Source organism: Capra hircus, chromosome 17 (genome assembly GCF_001704415.2).
Source record: "Capra hircus breed San Clemente chromosome 17, ASM170441v1, whole genome shotgun sequence".
In the NCBI taxonomy this organism is placed as follows: domain Eukaryota; kingdom Metazoa; phylum Chordata; class Mammalia; order Artiodactyla; family Bovidae; genus Capra; species Capra hircus.
In genome coordinates this window covers 26,589,477-26,610,165 of record NC_030824.1, presented here as the reverse complement: position 1 = coordinate 26,610,165, position 20,689 = coordinate 26,589,477, and the positions used below count along the sequence as shown (strand labels likewise).

Sequence of the window (20,689 nt, the reverse complement as noted above, 5' to 3'; positions counted from 1 at the left end):
TGAGGTTACTGATATTTCTCTCGGCAATCTTGATTCTAGTTTGTGCTTCATCCAGCCCAGCATTTCTGCATATAAGTTAAATAAGCAGGGGACAATACACAGCCTTGAAGTACTCCTTTCCCGATTTGGAACCAGTCTGTTGTTCCATGTCCAGTTCTACTTTGGAACTTCCCAGGTGTTCCAGTGGCTAAGGCTCCTTGCTCCCATTGCTGGGGGTCTGGGTTCGATCCCTGGTCAGGGAACCAGATCCCACATGCAGCAACTGAGAAACTGTGCTGCCAAATAAATCAATAAAAGAATAATAAAAGAATTTGTTTAGAAAAATCTTCATAATATAAAAAAGAACATTGCAGGTTTGAAATGTTAAAATGTTCAAGTTGTGATTGAAATTCAGCTCTTACTCAGTTATGAAACAATGATTGTATTTGATACGTTTGAAATGATATGGGAACAGAGTGTACAAAGTTCAAACAGTGACTGTGGGGCTGCCATTTATCTTGGAAAATGTTTATACAACTCAACTGTCTGGTGTCATTTTCCTCAAATCACGTGATGTGTGGCATCCAAGACCTTTGACCTGCTGTGAAGGAAACCAAGTTCCTGCACCCTTCTGCCGATGGCCCTCACAGATCAGCTGGAAGGCAGAAGGGTGGTGGTCAGCTGCGAGGAGGAGGCTGCAGCCGGGGACGAGGGCAGCTGATCCAGAGCTTTCCCAGATTGCGGGCCGGTCCATCTCTGCACCAGACCCGAAGACAGGTGGTGGGCAGACACTGATGGCTGGAAAGCTTGGCTCCAGCGCACCCAAGGGGAGGATGTCAGTGGGTAAGATGGGCCGACTGACTAGATGTGGGGTGTCATTATGGCCTGAACTGTGTCCTCCCAAATCCTACCCCAGGACCTCAGGATGTGACTGTCTGTGGAGACAGGGCCTTTAAAGAGGTGACTGAGGTAGAATGAGGTCTATAGGGTGGGCCTTCATCGCATAGGACTGGTGTCCTTACAAGAGGAAATCAGGACACAGGCACACAGTGATGGCCTTGTGGACACATGGGGAGAAGATGCCAAGGAGACCTCAGAGGGAACCAGCCCTTCCCACACCTTGATTTGGGCTGTCAGCCTCCAGGATGCAAGACCATCCTTGTCTGCGGTGTTTGTTACCCAGTCTAAAGTCTGTCACATATGGGCGTCCCATGTGATGGGTTAAGGGGCACATTTGGCTGGTCCTGAGTTGGAGGAGGGGCACAACCAGGGTGGACATCTGGGGTCACTGAGAGGTTTGACCAGCTCCGCCGGCTGGCTGCTCTAGGCTGTGGGTCTGTCTGTAGGTTCAGTCTCCCAGGACCAGGAACTGTGTCTTGGGTCCCACCATAGAAACACTTGTTTTCTTCCCAAGGGCCACTTTGGAGTAGAGGGTCAGGAGTCCGGGTGGAAAGACTGAGAGGTTCAGGGCTACCAGTGAGGCCCCAGAACCCAGAACAGCCTGCTCACACCTGCAGAGCCACAGTGAGGTGGGAGGAGACCCTCAGACACACCTGGGCGTCTGTCAACATGCAGGATGCTCATGTGATAAAGGTGTGTCCCAACCTTGCAGGTGCTTTTTTTTTTTGAGGGGAAAAGCTTAGAACGCTGTTGTCACACGTTGAAATAGACATTGAAGTGCTTTTTTTTTTTTCTTCAGATCATTTATTTGTTGGGTCCTTGTTGTGCTGCACAGAATCTATAGTTGTGGTGCGCAGGCTCAGTAGTTGCTGGGCGTTGCCCCTCGGCATGTGGGATCTTAGTTCCCCAACCAGGGATCAAACACACATCCCCTGCGTTGCAAGGTGAATTCTTAACTTCTGGATCACTAGGGAAGTCCTTGACTTGCTATTTTAAAGGCAGAATTTAAAAGAGAAATGGTATTGTCACTAAGACCAGCATCCTCTGGTCTCTTTTCTCTTCATCTTTGTCACTTTTCAGTGACAAATAGCTCCAAATAGGGCTCTGAGTTCATGCTATTGTATCTCTTTTGAAGCAATTAGCAAAACTTCTGAATGACATGTATATGCTTTTTGTGGCTCAAGAGCTATGGTTTACTGCCGATACATTTAAATCTAAAATTGCCAAAAACCAAAACTCAGGGCAGTGACGTATCCTGTGACTTGTTTTTTATATAATTTTTGTTTGTTTATTTATTTTTGGCTGGGCTGTGTCTCTGTTACTGCATCGCCTTTTCTCTAGTAGCAGTGAGAGGGGGCTACTTTCTAGTTGCTGCAAGTGGGGACTACTCTTTGCTGAAGTGTGTAGGCTTCTTATTGAAGTGACTTCTCTTATTGTGGAGCACGGGCTCTAGGCCCATGGGCTTCAGTAGTTGCAGCATGTAGGCTCAATAGTTTTGGCGCACGTAATCTCAATAGTTGGTCTGAGGCGTGTAGGAGCTTCCCATGCCAGGGATCGAATTGGAGTCTCCTGCCTTGGCAGGCAGATTCTTTACCACTGAGCCACCAGGGAAGCCCTGATTTGTTGTTTCCATTGACAAAAACATATAAATGGGGCTAAACGCCTTTTGCCTTTCTGAGATGTTTTGTGTTGCTCAGTTCTGTCCTTATGGGAGGCACGGGGTTATTTCTCGGTATTTGTATGGGGCCAAAGGAATCTGTGATGATAGTAATGGCTCGGGAGAAAATACCAGCCTTGCTCATTTGGGTCAGGTGCTCCTGTGTGAGGTGAGAGAAGCAGGAAACAAACGAGACCCCTGCCCGCCCACCCCCACATCTCCAGTGCTGTCCCACTCCCCACCACCACCACAGCCCAAAACTTTCCTGGTTGGCTTGTCTGGGTGGGAGGGAACCACTCCCTCTCACGCACCACCCTTCCCAGCTCTGTTCTCCCAAAGGCTCTGAATTCCTAGCATGGGGCCCACTAAGGCAGCCAGATGGGGGAGGCCGAGGATGGGAAGGACTCAACCTGGAGAGCTGGGCATGTTCCTGGGCTTGGGACCTCAACATTTCAGGGAGTTTAAAAAGCAGATTTCCACTGTGCTTTGAAAGGCAGATAACATTGTGACTTCACGGAATCATCTGAAAACCCTCAGTTGAAAGGGAGCCCACACCTCACCTCACAGAAAGGGAAGCCAGACCCTCAAAAGACCCAGTGGTCTCCCCATGGCCCCACAACAAATAGAGTGACCTGGGAGAGTCTGGGAGGGGGGCCTGTGGTCCCTGAGGACACTGTTCTGTCATATCACAGGGTCCTGAGCTGGAGACCACAGGGGCCAGTGACAAGGTGGGGCTGAAAGACAAGCCAGGAGAGATTCTGGAACATGGGATGGAGGGCGGGAGGGGAGCAGGGGACTCGGCGGCCTGGGGAACCCCACCCCACTCACCCCCGACCTTCCCAGGGCTTCTGGGCTTCTACACTGTGCTCGGCAGAACTCGGGCGGTGTTCGGATCACTTCCGCTCCCTGAAGGGCTCCGTGCAAGTGGCTCTGCTGATGGGCCCCGGCTGTGGTGGACGACAGAATATTCTAGATCAGTGGTCCCCAACCTTTTTGGCGCCAGAGACCAGTTGCACGGAAGACAATTTTTCCAGGGCTGGGGGGTGGGGATGGTTTCAGGATGATTCTCATAAGGAGCACACAACCTAGATCCCCGGCACTCGCAGTTCACAGTAGGGTTCACGCTCCTATGTGAATCTAATCCCGCCACTGAGCTGACAGGAGACGGAGCTCAGGCTACGGTAATGTGAGCATGTGAGCGATGGGGAGCCGCTGCAGATAGAGATGAAGCTTCTCCGCTCAGTCGCCAGTCTCCTGCTGTGCAGCCTGGTTCCTAACAGCCCCAGGGATTGAGGACTCCTGTTCTAGTTGGAGGTGGTGGTTATGCAACATTAAAAATGCATGAAATGCCACTGAATTGTCCACTTCCGAATGGTTAATTTTATGCTGTTTGAATATCATCTCCATTGTAAAAAACAATTATGAATAAATTGGAAACCAAACTGCTGGCTCTATGAACAGCCAGGGAACCAACCACATAGCCCCAGTGGGTTGGAGCAGCTCAGGCTGGGGGTTTGGAGGGCCTCTGCCGAGGGACTTGCAGGCGCAGAAGGAAGCAGGCTGCAGAGGGTAGGCCCCCCAGGCACACGTTAACCTCAGAGACATTCTCCTCTGAAGCAAAAGAGGGCTTGATCGTTCTCCAGAGAAAAGTGCTCTTGAAAATCTATTTTCCATCAGTAATAAAGAGAAATTTGCTACAAGCCCTAAAGAGACACGGAGGGCCCTGAGGTGTGTATTAGGGAGGGGAAAAGTCATCTGAAAGGCCACACAGTGCACGATTCAACCCCAGGATGCTCTGGAAAAGCCACAGCCACAGGGACAGTAAAGGGATGGGGTGGGCGGTGCCAGGGGTGGGGGGTGAACAGGCAGAGCGCAGAGGGTTTCCCAGGCAGTGAGATGACCCTGTATGATCCTCAGTCACAGGTACATCATACATTTGTCCAAACCTGTAGCAGGTACAACACCAAGACTGAACCCACATGACACAGTGGGCTTCAGTTTACAACAATGTGTCGGTCGCAGCAAATGCATCCAACTAAGACGTTAGCAAAGGAGGCGGGGTGGGGGGCAAGGACAGGAATTCTCTGCACATCCTACACAATTTTGTAAACAAAGCCCCTCTAAGAAAATCACATCATTAGTTTTCTTAACATCATGCCATTTTGCCCCTACTCCTGCTTATTCATATATTTGGCTGCATCAGTTCTCACTGTGGCACGTGGAATCTTTTCTCTTTGCGGCACGAGGGCTGCTTTCCAGTCATGTCTTGTGGACTCCAGAGCTTGTGAGCTTATTTGCTCCACTGCCTGTGGGATCTTGGCTTCTCAGTGGTAAAGAGCCTGCCTGCCAATGCAGGAGACATGGGTTTGATCCCTAAGCTGGGAAGATCCCCTGGAGGAGGGCATGGCACCCCACTCCAGCGTTCTTGCCTGGAGAATCCCATGGACAGAGGAGCCTGCTGGGCTGCAGTCCACGGGGTCACAGAGTCAGACGCGACTGAAGGGACTGAGCACAGCACACACATGTGGGATCACGATTCCCTGGCCGGGGACAGAACCCGCACCCCCTGCATTGCAAGGTGGGTTCCTAACCACTGGACGGCCAGAGAACCCTGTCTATTCATTTTTGAAAATCCATGTTGGTGGAGAAGGATTAGGAAGGCAGGAGGGAGGGGAGGAGGAGCCTGGTGGGCAGGCATCCATGCCCTCTGGCGCCAACAGGCTGAGCGATGGCCAGCGCTGGGCGTCTGCTGCTGCTACTGCTCTGCTCGCTACCCGTGGCCCCGGTGCTGACAATCAAGAGGTACCAGCATTTGTCACATAAGGTAAGCACCACGTCCCTGTCTCTGTAGGGCCCAGGGCTAACTCTCGCCAGACCCACCCCGGGGCACCCGGGCTCCCAGCCCCCTTTCCTGCCAGGTGCTCTGTGCTTTTTCTCCTGTCCCACCCCCACTTTGAACTGAACCCGCACTTCATGAATGCACCTGCTTCCTAAGGCTCTCAGGTCCCCAGGATGACTGACTCCTGGTGTACCCCCAGACCCCCGATGCCAAGTCCCAAGTCCAGGGACCCTGCAGAGGATTGCGGGGTGTGTGCAGAAGAGGCAGTATGGGAGGAGGCAGGGCAGTGGGTTCTGGGGGGGTGATGTGACCAACTCATATGTGTCATGGAGCGACAGCAAAGACAACGCAGTCTGTCGGTCCTGGGGGCCGTGTGCCACCCCTCTGATCCCCACATCCTGCCTGGTCCAAGGTGGCCCCGTGCAGGATGCAGGAGGGAGGGCACCGCGCTGTGTGGCCGCTGCTTTCCAGATGCACCTCCCTCCTCTGTCCCCCACTCACCCGCTGGGCTTCTGGCCTCCAGTTCCTGAGCCCAGACGACGGCTTTTATCTCAGCCAAGAAGAGGTAAAGTTGCTCACAGCCAATGGTAAACCAGCAACACCGACTCTTTGCAGCCTCCAGTAATTTTGGGTTTGTAAAGGAGTTTTGAGATGTTGAGAACCAAGTCGAGGGCCCCTCCTCACAGGAGGTGGGCAGGCGGCAGGCCTAGGCTTCAGCTCCAACTCCTAGTTGGCTGTGTGACCCTGGGCAAGTCGCTTACCTTCTCTGAACTGTGACATCTCACCTATAAAATGTGAGAGCACATGGAATGGGCCAGGTGAGCTACTTCCGCTCACCAGCATCCTTTGTCCTCTGGGCCTGGCTCCCTTAGCCTTCCGGAACAGTGTCAGGCAGGTGAGCTAAGTTTACTGAGATGGACAACAGCCTTGCAGGGACGCTTGGTCTGTGGGGGCGCACGTAAAGGAGCCCCAACTTTGCAGAGCATCGGAGAGCCCTGTGAGACACACAGTGAATGCCAGAGCGACTGCTGTGTCACCAACAGCCTGAACCCTCAGAAGTTCTGCACCGCCCAGACCGTATTCCAGCAGTGCCTGTCCTGGAAGAAGGTGTGTCCTGCCTGGGCGGGTGAGAGGTGGGGGGCAAGGGGCTGGAGAAGGCAGCCCCTGAAAGGAGGGCCGGGGGCCTGGCGGAAAGGACCGCTCTCCTTCTCCTGCAGCCAAATGGGTACATCTGCAAGGACCACTTGGAGTGCCAGAGCAAATGCTGTGTCGTCAACAATTATGGGGTGCAGACGTACTGCAAAGCCAAGACCATCTTCCTGCAGTGCTTGCCCTGGCGCAAGGTGAGGCCAGGGGCCACGGGGCTGGAGGGAGGCGCCCGCCAGCTCTGACCTCTGACCTCTGTCCCCAGCCCAACTGGGACTACTGCGACTACCACAGCGAGTGCCGCAGCAAGTGCTGCATCCGGCTGAATGAGCTCAGCCCCAACCGCTGCGTCCCCCAGAGCGGCATCCTGCTCCAGTGCCTGCCCTGGGTGAGTCCTGGAACCCAGTCCAGCCCCGCCGGGGGGCCTCAGTCCTGTGACTGGCCTGAGGGCAGGCGGGCAGTGACCTGGAAGGCGTTGTGCCCACGTGCATGGGTGGCGTCCCCTCCAGGAGAGGCCGCCAGTCGTCACTGCCAGTTGGCCTCCTGTTGCTGCACCTGCAGCAGAAGCGCGGCTGAGCTCAGAAAAGGACACGGGTTGTGGGCATTGGTTCTCATGTCCACCAGGGTGGCAGCATGGCATAGTGTGGGCACGTGGGGAAGGGCCAGCATGGTGGTAGGTGGTGGGCCCACAAGATCTGGCAGCACCGGGGCCTAACTCCTGTGGGGCTGGACCCCTGGCTGGACGAAGGGGAGGGTCCCCTCTCAGGAGTTTCCTCCTCTTCCTTCCCTCCCATCGCCACTGGAGACTTTCACTGGCTGAACTGGAAATCCAGAAGGAAAGGGTTCAGTGAGGCAGCCCACAGAGGTCAGCCCCCAGAACACAGAACCTGAAGACACCGTGGAGAACAGCTAGGGGCAGAGAGGGATGGGGGCACGGGAACGAGGTTGGAGAGGATGCCCTGGTGTCTGAGCTTGGATGCCCTGATCCAGGACTTCAGTCTGATTATAAAGGTGTGTCTGAGCCCAGAGGTTGAGAACCAGACCTTTCTGAGCATCCTCACCTGCTGGCCATGGTCCACCAGCACCCAGAACAACAGTGGGTGCAGCAGGTGCCACAATAGTGAGTCCATGGGTGTCCCCAGGGTGTCCAAGTGAACCAGGCAACACCTTCAGTGGCTTCGCCCAGAGGTGCAGACTGTCAGTGCCGAGGAGAGTGTCTGGCCATTAACCAGCTGGCCCTGAAGGCCAACTTCTCCCTGCCTCGGGGGCTGTGTCTCCCTGTGTGTTTCCTAATTGTGCTATGCCTTCTAGTGACGTGGGCCCAGTCTGTGCCCTGGAGACCACCCTACACCCTGAGCCCTGTGTGTGTTCATGGGACCATGAAGACCCGCAGGTATTACACGTCTAACCATGAACTCCCGAGGCCATCCATGCCGTGCAAACCAAGGGCAGCTCCTGGAACCTCAATGTGATGACTTAGCATGAATAAACCTCCTGACTGAGTGAGCATGTTTCTGTGGGTATGGAGACCCGGGTCTCAGCTCGGTGCCGTCTTCAGGAGCCCCCTCAACCAGAGACCAAGTCCCCCCAGAGGAAGGGGCAGGTGTAGACGTGCCCCTCCCCTGCAGGCACATGATTGTGACTTGTCATCACAGGTAAAAGGTTGGAAGGCTCCCCTGACCTTGTGGATGGTGCAGTGAAGGCACTGGAGCCCGCTGAAGACCCGTGCGGGGAGGGGCCACCCACTGGTCCCTCCTCCTGCTCCCTTGGCCCCCAGGGTCCCCACTTCCCCTAGGAGCTGAAGTCCTGGCTGATCTAGAAACTGTTCCCTTTGGTGTCTTCTAGAGGCGAACACCACGACTGCCTCCTCTGCTTCCAGAGCACCAGAAATTTTACCGTTGCCTTCCTCTGTGCCCTCACCCATCTTGCAGATACCAGGCTGCTTTTGGGGGCTCTGTTTAAAAAACTCCTCTCCCTTTCCCTCCTTTCCTTCTCCTCCTCTCCATCTCCTTCCTCCCACGTTCCCCTCTACTCCGAGTCTGTAGGAGGCCGGAGAGGCCTTCAGGCTCCACCCCAGCTTCGGTCTCGCCCCTCCCCTCTCCTCTTCCCACCCCTCCCTCCGCCTCCTTCGTCCCTCCCCCTCCCGGCTCCCTCCCCTCCCCTCCCTCTTCCCCTCCTCGCCCGCCCCCTCGCTCCCCACTTCCCAGGCCACCACTAGTCCACTTTCTGTCTCTGCGGATTTGCCTGCTCTGCACACTCCGAGTAGACAGACTCGCCCAGTCCGTGGCCACACTGGCTTCCTTCACTGAGCGTGATTCTCTCCAGGCTCATCCACGTTGTGGCCGGACTGTTTCCCTTTTCGTTCCACTTGAGTTTGTGCATGTTGTTTGTCCATCATCGGAGGGTGGACGTTCGGGTTGTTTCCAGTTTAACTATGAGTAAAGCTACTGTGCACATTTCTTGCATGTTCTCTGGACACGGGTTTCTAAGCCACTGGGCGTGAATTAGGAGTGGCATGCTGGCTCTGAGGAGTACTCCATGTTTCACCTTTTAGGAACCTGCCAGGTGACTTTCCAGCACACCTGCGCCTTTTCACGCTCCCAGGGCCTGTGCGAGGCCTCCAAACTGTCCACACCCTGGACAACACCTGCTACCGTCCGTCTTCTTGGTCCTGCCCCCTTGGCCAACCCAGGGGGCAGGAAGTGGATCCCAGAGTGACTGCACTTCATTCTTTAAGAACAAAGCTGGGGCTTCCCAGGTGGGCCAGTGCTTAGGACTTTACTTTCACTGCAGGGGACACTGGTTCAATCCCTGGTTGGGGAACTAAGATCCTACAAGCCACGGGGGCAAAAATAAAAACAACAAAACCAGAAGGATCCCTCGCCTTAGTTCAGAATGTTCTTGAGACGCTCGGAGTAGAGGCCAGCCGGAGCTTTGCTGTGGCCAGGGTCCTCCTCACTGCCCAGGGAGCGGGGCGGGGTGGACTGTCCCCAAGTCCTGCCCCACCCACCCCCTCGCTCCGCTCTTCTGGGGCCGGTCTCCCGCCGCAGGGATTTCTCAGGATCCACCCCAGGGCCTCGCGGCTCCCCCTACTCCCCGTACTCAGACCGGTTCTCAGCAGGATCCCGGCCACACTAGTTTCAGCCCCTCCTTGTCTCCTCGGGGGTCGGGACCTCCTGGGGATCCGGACATTTTGCCTGTTTATCTCTCTGATGCACCCACAGCAGCCCCTGTCGGCGCCTCGCCAGCGGAAAGGTTCCGAGGAACGCGGTTGCAGCGGCGCCGGCACCACCCGGGGCCGCCAGAGGGCGCTATGGGCCGCCAGTCGACCAGGCTCCCAGGGAGCCGGCAGGTGCTTGCTCCTCCGGGGATGTGGACAGACCCTGACATTTTCCCTTTTCATCCGCAAAACAGCAGTTTGCCCACTGGGTCCCGGCCTCGTTCAGGTTAATGCGGGGGGAGCACCTGCGTGAGAGGAGATTCCTGGCGGCCACTTCTGGGTCCTCGGGACCTGAGACCCTGCCAGTGCGGCCTTTATCCGGGGGCTGTTCCCCAGGGAACGGCGGAGACCCGGTTCCTCGGCCTCCAGGAAAGCCTGGTCCTCTCCTGGCCGGCGCTTCTCAGCTAACGTGGAGAACGTGGTGTCCGGGGCCTGAGCGGCCCCCGCATGGCTGACAGAGCCTCGGCGGGGGGTGGGGTGGGGATCGTGGACGCTGTCTCCTCCTCAGGTCCCCACGCGGTCGTCCCATGTCTGTGTCCTGATCTCCTCTTATAAGGAAAGACCTCATTTGATCTCAATCACCCATTTCAAGGTTCCCTCTCCACACACTCAAATCCTGAGGTCCTGGGGGTCAGGGCTTCAACGTCTGGATTTCAGCTCAGTTGAGTCGCTCAGTCGTGTCTGACTCTCTGCGACCCCAAGGACTGCAGCACGCCAGGCCTTCTTGTCCATCACCAACTCCCGGAGTTTACTCAAACTCATGTCCATTTAGTCGGTGATGCCATCCATCCAACCATCTCATCCTCTGTTGTCCCCTTCTCCTCCCGCCTTCAATCTTTCCCAGCATCAGGGTCTCTTCAAATGAGTCAGTTCTTCACATAAGGTGGCCAAAGTATTGGAGTTTCAGCTTCAACATCAGTCCATCCAATGAATATTCAGGACTGATTTCCTTTAGGATGGACTGGTTGGACTCCTTGCAGTCCAAGGGACTCTCAAGAGTCTTCTCCAACACTACAGATCAAAAGCATCCATTTTTCGGCGCTCAGCTTTCTTTATAGTCCAACTCACACATCCACACATGACTACTGGAAAAACCATAGCTTTGACTAGATGGACCATCTGGATTTTGGGGGGACACAAAACCCACAACACCCTCCAAGACATTCTGGAAACATGTTAGATGGGAGGAAAGAGCTGCCAGGCCCCAGGCCCTGGGGAGAGGAGAGGAAGAGGAGCAACCACGTGGGATTCCCAAAGTTCACATGCAAACGGTGCCTGCCTGTGGTGTGGGGCAATTTTCCTGGCTTCTTTCCCCGAAAAACATTTGTCTGTGTGTGTGAGCCCACAGTTCTTTATTTATTTTTGGCTGTGTTGAGTCTTGGTTGCTGCCTGCAGGCTTTCCTCTAGTTGCACCGAGTGGGGGTTCCTCTCCAGCTGCGGTGCCCGGGCTTCTCACTGGGGTGGCTTCTCTTGTTGCAGAGCACAGACTCTTGAGCTCATCCTCAGTAGCTGCAGGCTCCTGGGCTTAGCTGCTCCGTGGCATGTGGAATCTCCCTGAACCAGGGATCAAACCCTCATCTCTTGCATTGACAGGTGGATTCTTTACCACTGGACCACCAGGGAAGTCCTCCCCAAACTTTTTATTCTGTAGTCAAGGAATGCAACTTTTAAAAAATTGTGGTAAAATACACTTGGCATAAAAATTTCCTTCTTAGCCATTTTAAGTGCACAGCTCAGGAGCCTTAAGTACATTCACACTGAGAGACCATCCCACCATCTCCACTTATCTTCCTAAATGGAAACTGGCCCCTCGAACTCCTGACATTTCTGCAGGCTTCCAGCATCAAGAAGGGCCAAGCCCGAGGCTCCCCTGCCTGTGAAGTGTTGGCACCGGCACCATCTCTTTAACAAAGTGTGAGGGATGAAGCCGCCCCCTCGGCGTGGGATCTGCCTGGTGGTCACTGCACAGTGCAACCTCTTTCCGCACTAAGCAGCTCTGGTTTAAAGCTGCATGGGTCCCCCAAACAAATTCTCCAGGGTGTGGAGCCACAGTGGGGGAGATGGTCAGGGGAGGGTGCCCTGACTCCTGCTGCGTGCATGGGGACAAGCACAGGGGAGGTTGGCGGCCATCGCGGGGCAGACTCACTCCATGTGGCCTCCCCACAAACTCCGACAGGTGTTAGTTCCCCAGGGTAGGGCTTTTAGATCCTCTCTAGGAGGTTCCGAGGCTTGAGGGCAACCACACCCCTGGAAGTGCTTTGTGGCTTCAGTAACATGGTGGAGAGAGAGCAGGTGCTTTGTGGTATTTATACCCTGAGTGATGAATGTGGCAATTAGAGCCTCCAGTCAGTGTGGGCTCTGTGGGAGGTTTGCAGGGGAGCGGACGGGGGAGGGGAATGATACATCCCAGGGGGTGGGGTGAAGGGCATGGGAGGGAGGGAAAACCCAGAGGTTTGGATTTTGCAAAGTATAATACATTAGACTCTGAGAGTCTGATTGACAAAAGGGAAAACACCAATGAGCCTGAGGAATGTGAAAGGTGAGAGAGTCTCAGAGGAAAGACAGTTTGAAAGAAGGTAAGAAGTGTGTGGTGTGGACTCCACACTGAGGTGCCCACGTTCCTCAGAGAGCAGATCCATTCCCAGGAAGATAAAATGAAATGTTAGTCGCTCAGTCATGTCCTACTCTTTGCAACCCCATGGATTATAGCCCTCCATGGAATTCTTTGTCCATGGAATTCTCCAGGCAAGAATACTCGAGTGGATTGCCATTTCCTTCTCCAGAGGATCATCCCAACCCAGGGATCGAACCCAGGTCTCCTGCATTGCAGGCAGATTCTTTACCATCTGAGCCACCGAGGAAGTCCTCACAAAGATAAAAATTGCCCAAATTGTCTCTAAAATCACACAGTAATGCTGAAGATCAGAAAGGGTCAGTGTCCTGGCCAGGAGCAGGCTTGCTGGGACCTCCTGAGGGGACAGATGCGGTCACAGACAAACAGGACATCCTCGAAAGACGTTGGCAAGGTTGCCACGCAACATGTTAAATAGCCGCAGAGGCACAGGAAACCACATCTCAACTTCCCCATCAGGACCGGGGAAGTAGAACAAAATCTGGTCACCAAAGAGCTGTTGGGTCAAAAGTGGCCAAGGGTGCAAAATCATTTTTAAAACCAAGAGTGCCTGGACTTCCCCAGTGGTGCAGTGGATAAGAATCCTCCTGCCAGTGCAGGGGAGATGGGTTCGATTCCTGGTCTAGGAAGATCCCACATGCCCCAGTGCCACAACTATTGGGCCCGTGCTCTAGAGCCCAGGAGCTGCACCTACGGAGCCCACGTGTCACAAGTACTGATTGAAGCCCAAGAGCCTAGAGCCTGTGCTCCGCAACGAGAAGCCACCACAATGAGAAGCTGCATGCCAGAACCAAAGAGAAGCTCCCGCTCGCCGCAGCTAGAGCAGCAAAGGAGACCCATTGCAATTTAAAAAATTATCAATATAGTAAAATAAATTAACATTGTATATCGAAAAAAAAAACAAAACTAAGAGTGCCTGACTCAAGGCAGCGATGGTCATGCAGCAGAGCATGGGTTCGCGTGGTCAGACTTGGCCTCTTCACAAGAACTCAAGCAAGTCAGCACAAAGGTGGTTCAGTGTTAGGACAGCTGCCTGTGTGATGTGTGACATGAGCAGACTCAAGGAGAAAATCCACACAGTCAACTGATAGACAATGAGACCTGTGTCTCATTTAAAAATTGAAAAGTGAGCTAACCAAGATGAAAACCTGGCAACTAACATCCAACTCCCCGCTGTACTGGTACTGTGTGTATCATGCTGAACAGTGGGCATCCTCTGGGGAAGTCTCAGCTCAGGGGCAGCCCAAGGGGTCAGTGAGATGCTGAAGGACAGCCAGACTGTTGCTTCTTGGAGTTGACCCCCCCCCCCAGCCTCCCTGGAGAGTAAGAGAATCAATACAAACTGGAATCAACTGGAACTGGTAGGAGGGTCCAGTGGGCACCTTAGCCCAGAGAGGTCAGGTTGTGCTGCTTTGGTGACAGCCTCAGGTCTCAGGGGTCTGGTCTGTGCCCCTCCAGGCCCACAGAGCAGCCCCCTTGGGAGCAGTCCTAGTTCTGAGGCCCTGGGGGTGCCACACCAGTGATCAGATACCCCCCCGCTCAGAAGCAGTTTATGGCCCTTCCATGGATGACCACTGACCAGGGTGAGTCCCTCAGCCCCACCTGCCCACAAAGGCCAATGGTACAGTCTTCCTGCCTGGTTACCCTTGGTAACCAGCACTGACACCACAGGAAGGGATCAGATACATGGCAGATAAGCGAACCAGGAGCCCTTCTGTACAGCTGCCATAACCAACGAGGACACACAGCTTTACTGAAAGCAGAAGTGAAAAGTCAAAGTTGCTCAGTCGTGTCTGACTCTGTGACCCCATAGACTATACAGTCCATGGAATTCTCCAGGCCAGAATACAGGAGTGGGTAGCCTTCTCCAGGGGAATCTTCCCAACCCAGGGATGGAACCCAAGTCTCCCGCATTGCGGGTGGATTCTTTCCAAGCTGAGCCACAAGGGAAGCCCAAGAATACTGGAGTGGGTAGCCTATCCCTTCACCAGCGGATCTTCCCAACCCAGGAATCAAACTGGGATCTCTTGCACTGCAGGCGGATTCTTTACCACCTGAGCCACCAGGGAAGCCCACTGAAAGCGTAAGACACCTAGGAACACACATAAGCTGTGAGACAGCTGAAGGGAATTAAAACCTTTACTAAGTGAGAGAAAAGGAAACAAATACATCAGTGAGAGTTCTGTGATGAATCTCAGAAGAATCAACATTGGAAAGGTGTCACTTCCTCCCAAATTTATCTATAAATCCAATGCTATCCCAATATAACAATATAATGGCCAGAGGACAAAACTAGCAGAATTTGACAAGCTAACTCTGGAGTTCACATGGAGAAAACCTGCAAGACTGGCAGCAACCGCCTCCCCCGAGACCTCCTTCCTGGGTCCTACGGGCATCCTCCTCGGCACCCCATTTCTCTTGGTTTACACCCTTATTTTACCGCAGAATCTCCTCCAGCAGCTCCCAAAGATGCAGCGAGTGAATGGATGTCTGAATCCTCGCATGTCTGAAATGTCTTCTTTTTGGCTGGTTGACCGGGAGGTTTTAAAATCGCTACTTTAAGATGTCCCACTCCACTTAGCTCTTATTCCCCAAATTCTATTAGTTGGAGGATGGACATCCTGGGAGGTTGTCCAGCTTTTCTCACATTTTCAACTCAGTCTTTTTGTTTTACTTTCTAGGGAATTTTACAAATTCTATCTGTCCATGCTTTTATTGAAACATTTTATTTGACAATCATTTAACTTCACAGAAGTTTCCTGGAGATGGCGCTCCAGTGTGCACTGTGGGGTTCCTGGAGGCTGGTGTTGCCTGACAGACCACCGTCCCTATGGGCCACTTATCGTAGGTTACGGTTGTTCAGAAATGTGCCAGCATGGAGGGCGCCCCTCAGTGGGCAGAATTCCACTAGTGATTTTGTTCCATGAAAAATCATGCCCTTTGGGCAGACATACCGTTAGAGAACATGACCCCTTGAAAACGAGGTCCCTTAGGGATGGCCTGCCCCAGGGCAGATACTAACCCTACCCTGCAGGTGACGTGCTGCCAGGGGCCCTCCTCTGAAACCAGGCAAGAAGCACAGGCCTACTCCCCGTGTCCCTGTGGTTCAATGCAAACTGTGTCATTTAGCTTTAACTCAAATATTTACGCCCTTCATGTGATATCCCTGGACTCCCAAGTGGTCTCAGTCAAGGGCAGACCCTGAAAGGCATCCATCCTCCAGCTACACCTATGGCTGGGGCCCCAGGGCCCTGGGTGCCCAGTTGGCTGGGCCTCTGCTTCTCAGTGTCTGCTCCACGGGGACCCTGCAGCGCTGTGGGTGTGAACCAGGGTGAGTGTGGTCACCAGCCTCCCACGGTCCGTCAGCAGAGCACGGTGACAGCTCGCTCCTGACACTCTGCTGCGGAGGCTACCAACGAGACAGAGGAAAACCAAGATGTGCCGCAGGGAGGCACTGGGGTCAGCTGGGGCTGGTCCCTGGGAACCAAACTCCTGTGGAGAAGGCCCTGGAGGGTGCTTTGGTCGCAAGTGACCAGGAGTGTCTCCCTGGGGTTGCAGGGCACCCCCAGCTCTCCATGGGGACTCCAATGGGCTTAGGCTCCAGGCAGTTCTGAGCCAGGCTTCTCACCCTAGGAAGCCAATCCAATTGGGGTACAATGCCAGGGCCCCATTTCCAAACCGTGCCAGGGTAGGGGTGCAGGCCGAGTGCTAAGCACAAGCAACTGAGGTCCCCACTTAGGGCGGGCACCCCCACGTCTGTTTCCTTCAGCAGGTCAGCGCAGCAGCTCTGCCCCTGAGCCCCTCCTTGCGGAGATCTCCCCTCTCCAACAGTGGTCACCTGCTCTGCTAGGGTAGCAGGGGGCGAGGCCAGCCTTCCTGAGGACGTGCACCCTGACCCCCAGTGCACAGAGAAACACCACCCAGAGAACAAGTTCAGGGCAGGGATGATGTGGCAGGTGATAGGGTGGGGACTGTGGGACCAAAGCAGTTGAAGGCAAGATGGAGATGCCAGCAAAGGTCGGAGGGAGGAGCCTCGGCAGCGGGAACCGCTTGGGGGAGCAAGCCCAGGGCAGGCAGGGCAGCCCTGGTGGGTGGGAGTCAGGGGTTGGCGGAAGGAACTGAGGGAGGGTACGTGACCCCCGACCCCCACCTGCCACAAAGCCCCACAAAACACTCAACCACCTTTTCATCCAAAGTCAAGGCTGTATTTACCTTCATTGGTTGACGTGAAAGCAGACTGTTTAAAATAACCAGGGTCCACTGTGAAAACGCGGGGTTGAAAGTACATAACGGGATAAAGCAAACAGCCAAGGATGGCCAAACCGAGGCTCCAAGGCTCAGGACACAGGTGTGGACGTCAGGGAAGAAGGGATGCTGATGAGAGGGCACGGCGACATTCACAGGGTTATGAGAGTAAGACTGAAACCGAAAGGAAATCATGCCAAAGCCTTGGCCGGTGGGAGAACATGAGACCAGTGTCTTCTGATGGCCTCCGTGGAGAAGAAACACAGGTTATTTCTTTTGTGATCAGCCTTGAGCCTCTCTACCTCCCCAATCCCTACTCATCTGGGGTGGATCCCCAGGCTACCGCACAGCCAGCCCAAGGTGCACACACATCCCAGGGCTGCTCCGCAGTCCCCCAGTGGCCTGGCCACTCAAGCGCTTGCATAGTTGAAGGATGTTGCTGCCATTAAACGTCTGAAGGCAGTTCCAACTGACAGCGGGTGGGTTGTTGTGACCACCTTAAACAACCAACCAGAGAAATTTCTAGAAACTGTTTTTATAAAGTCTACCTAGGTTAAGAATTTAATAACATCATATATTTATATTAACAGACTATTTACAGTTTCATCTTTCTTTTTAAAAAACAAACCGAAAAAGAAACCCTTTTACACTTCTGCATAATAAGGCAAAGAAAGCTTTGTACATTATTATCTTAATATATATCTGTAACTTCGGTTCCAAGTACCAAGGGAGGGCCAGGGCCGGGCCTGAGTGGGGGCCTCACAGTGCATTGGACAAAATGACCGTTTTTTTTTCCACCATAAATAAGACAAAAAAACCCCAGGGGCTCTGGAGACAGATCTGAGGCCATTAAATTGCAAAACCAAACTAAAAGTAAAAAAGCAAAAGTGTCTTTCGTTTCTCTTAAGTGTCTAAAGAGCACAAAGTTGAAAAAAATACAAATCTATTAAAAATGCTTCTCACCTGTGGGAAAAAAGATACAAACTTGAATTTTTTTTCCAGTAGCCTAATCTCAAGCTCGGAAAACAAAAGATCACCCCCAGAAAATCTGTGTGTGACACCCCCGACGCTGCGAGTGGAAAAGTGAGCGTCGCCACCCCAGGGCCGATGGAACTGTGCTTAGGTTCTAGAAACGGACGTTTAGAAAAGTGGACAGCAGTGCGTTCCTGGAGGGTCCCCCGCACACTACCGCGCCTCCACCTCCTGGGGGTTGCGGGACGGGGAGTAGTCGCGGGCCTCGCCCGGCGCGCGGGCCCCCAGCGGCGTAGTCCTGCTCCGCGGCTGCCCGGGGGGCGTAGGGGGCCCGCCTGCGGCAACTAGCGGCGGCGGCGCGCCGAGCGCGGCAGCGGCGGCGGCGGGCGGGGTCCGCGCCAGGAGACTGTTGTGCAGGGCGGCGGCGGCGGGCGCGAGGCGCGGGTAGTGCAGGGCGCCCAGCGCCGGCAAGCAGCGCCGCGCCGTCCAGGTGCGCGGCCCGGGCGCGCTCTAGCTCGTCGCGGCGCGCCTCCCGCAGGCCGCTCGGGGCTGTAGTCGTGCGGCTCGCGGTCCCGGTAGGGGCGCTCGGGCGGCTCGAGGAGGGCGGCGGGGCCCGGGCCCGGCGGGGCGCGGCGGGGCAGCTCCGGGCCGCGGTAGGCGTCGCGCGGTGGCTCCCACGCGAAGGCCGGGCGCTCGCGGCCCGCGGGGCCCGGGCCGGGCTGTGGGGGCGCGTCGCCGTCCTCCCCGCGCTCCTCCTTGACCTTCACGTCGCCCTGGGACCGCTCGGCCGGCGCCTCGTGCGGCTTCCCGGGCTCGCGGCCCAGGAGACCGGCCAAGCGCAGGCCTTCCCCCAGGGCCATCTTGCTGGGCTTGGGGCCGTCCTCCCTGGCCGGGGAGCGGCTCTCCTTGATGCGGAGCTCAGCCTCGCGTTCGGCGGGGATCCCGGGCCGGCCCGGATCGCCCTGGCCCCGGAGCACGAGGCCACTGCCTGGGTGGCCCACGGGCGCCGCTGGAGAGGCCCGGCTCAGCAGGCGTGTCTTTTCCAGGAGGTCCCTGGGAGCGACAACACAGACACCCCCGCTCAGCCTGACGGGACACCCTGCAGTGAGTTCCTCTGCCACCAAGTTCCCACGTCAATGGGGCACCATCACCGTCCGCCGCAGTGACCTCAGGGTCCTTGTATGTGGGTGTGTGTCCACTTAGCACGCTAGGTTCCTGTGGAATTACTGCTAGTGGCACCCATCAACACACACACGGTGACTGTAACCCACACACCCACAAGCGTATCCCCATATCTGCCTCCCCCCACAAGCAACTCTGGAGCCCAACTTTGCAACAGAAGCACAGACTTCTCCACCAGAACCCAGAGAACTTTGGGAAGTTCCACCCCGCCCCAGACCCACTGATCCGCTGGACAGACAGGGTTCTGAAACCCTCTTCTGGTGGGTGGGTGTGGCCCAGCTGGGGCTCACTAGAGTTCCACCTGCCCCATCCCAGTCCGGTTCTCACCCATCAGGTGCCACTCTGTACGTTTTAGCCCTTTGGCCCTGAGGCTGGGAGCAAGGGGGTCATGGCCTCCACCCTGATGTGGGACTGGGAGGGCAGCTCAGCTTGAGCGCATCAGGTGCCCAGGTCCCCCTCCAACCCTCCCTGCTGCACCTGGCTACCCTTTCTGCACTTGCAACCTGCCCTCTTGACCCTGATGTCCCTGCAGGGGGCTGCAGTTCGCTGGGCTCCTGACCCTCTGCAGTGACAGTGATGGTTGTAGGATGTGAGCAGGCCCTGGGGTGCTCCCCAGCACCCTTCCTGGGGCCTGTGACAAATGTCCCCCTCATTTTCTAGGCCACCCCCTCCCTCACTGTGCTCTCAGGCTCTCCCAACACCTAGCTTGCAGCAATGCCCGGACATGGCCGCAAGGGCTGGTCCACGGAACTGTCCCCTGCTCCTGTCTGCATGGCTGGCCCATGACTCCTCTAGAACCCGGACTCTGATGCTCCCATTAATGCAGGCTCCCTCCTGCCTTGCCTTGGCCTACCTCTGCTGCCCGTGGGGCAAGTGGGGGGAACACACAACCTCAGCCCCCATCCTCCGGCTCAGGGGGCTCCCCAAAGGTGTACCTCCCAGACCTGGGACCCCCCGATGGTTCAGCAGCCCCCGTCCAGCTCTGCCCTGCTGGTCTGAGCTCCCTCCAGACCCCACCGTGTTCCAGAAGCCCACCGTCCCTGCCAGGGCCTTGGTGGAAGTAACTCTCCTCCTGGATGGTACCTGCCCAGATCGTGCCCCAGCAAGTCTTCTGTGGGAACAAGGTGGAGAGTGTGTGGACTCGGGGGTCCCCTTCCCCTGGTCCTTCCTACCCCAAGGATGCAGTCTTTGCGTCCTCCCACAGAGATTTCAGTTTGCCCCCTTGGGTTCAGTAGAGGTGGCTGGGGGCTGCAGGTGCTGGGATGGTGGGGGCCAAAGTTGGGGGGGCAGGGAGCTGACCGAACGGTAAGTGAAGGGGCCCCAACTCACCGGTCCCGCTCCTCCTTGCCCTTGTCCAGCTCTCGGTCGTGGTTGGTCAGGGCTGAGACCCGCTCGGCGTCTAAGGGCTTGGGCCATGGGGGTGGCGTGGGGAAGGAGGGTGGTGCTCGGTGCAGCCGGTTCCAGGCCTCGTGGGGGCTGGGCAGACCGTGCAGTGTGGGGCCCTCCTTGGGGGCAAAGATGCCGCTGCTGCTGGGAGCTGGTGGGGGGGGTGTTGGCAGCAGAGGGTGAGGCCAGGGTCCCAGGGGGGAGCACACACAGGGAGATGCCCAAGCCCAGGCCCACATGCCCTGAGGAGACGAGGGGCGACAGTCCGCCTGGTGTCACTACAGCCCTGATGCACGCCCATGCCCGTACGAGGGGAGAGCAGATGGCGGGGTCACTCACTCAGTGCGTGGCTGCCGAGGCCTCCAAAAGCGTTGCTGCCTAGGCTCCCCAGGCCCCCGAAGGTGCTTGATCTGCTGAAAGGGTCTGTGGGTGCAACAAGCACTCAGGGATTTCTGTGTCCACCAGGCCCTCCCCCACCCCAGGGCTCCAGAACCTGGCAGGTACCACCTGAACAATCTGAGGGTGTCCTGG

At 55.8% G+C, this 20,689-nt stretch overlaps 2 protein-coding genes across 2 annotated transcripts in view; one reads left to right on the top strand and one right to left on the bottom strand.

Annotated features, from left to right (window-relative positions):
* LRCOL1 (leucine rich colipase like 1) lies at window positions 631-8,024 on the top strand. Its single transcript, XM_005691332.3, has 6 exons — window positions 631-822; window positions 5,257-5,360; window positions 6,357-6,482; window positions 6,593-6,718; window positions 6,787-6,909; window positions 7,833-8,024. Exons 2-6 carry the CDS (start codon window positions 5,265-5,267, stop codon window positions 7,833-7,835), a joined length of 474 nt encoding a protein of 157 aa, XP_005691389.2. The 5' UTR covers window positions 631-822; window positions 5,257-5,264; the 3' UTR covers window positions 7,836-8,024.
* Window positions 16,557-20,689, bottom strand: part of FBRSL1 (fibrosin like 1) — an 84,020-nt gene continuing 79,887 nt past the window's right edge. The window contains 4 exon segments of the mRNA XM_018061449.1: window positions 16,557-18,063; window positions 18,066-18,643; window positions 20,102-20,309; window positions 20,498-20,581. Of these exon segments, the coding sequence (XP_017916938.1) occupies window positions 17,804-18,063; window positions 18,066-18,643; window positions 20,102-20,309; window positions 20,498-20,581 (1,130 nt within the window). The 3' untranslated portion in view covers window positions 16,557-17,803.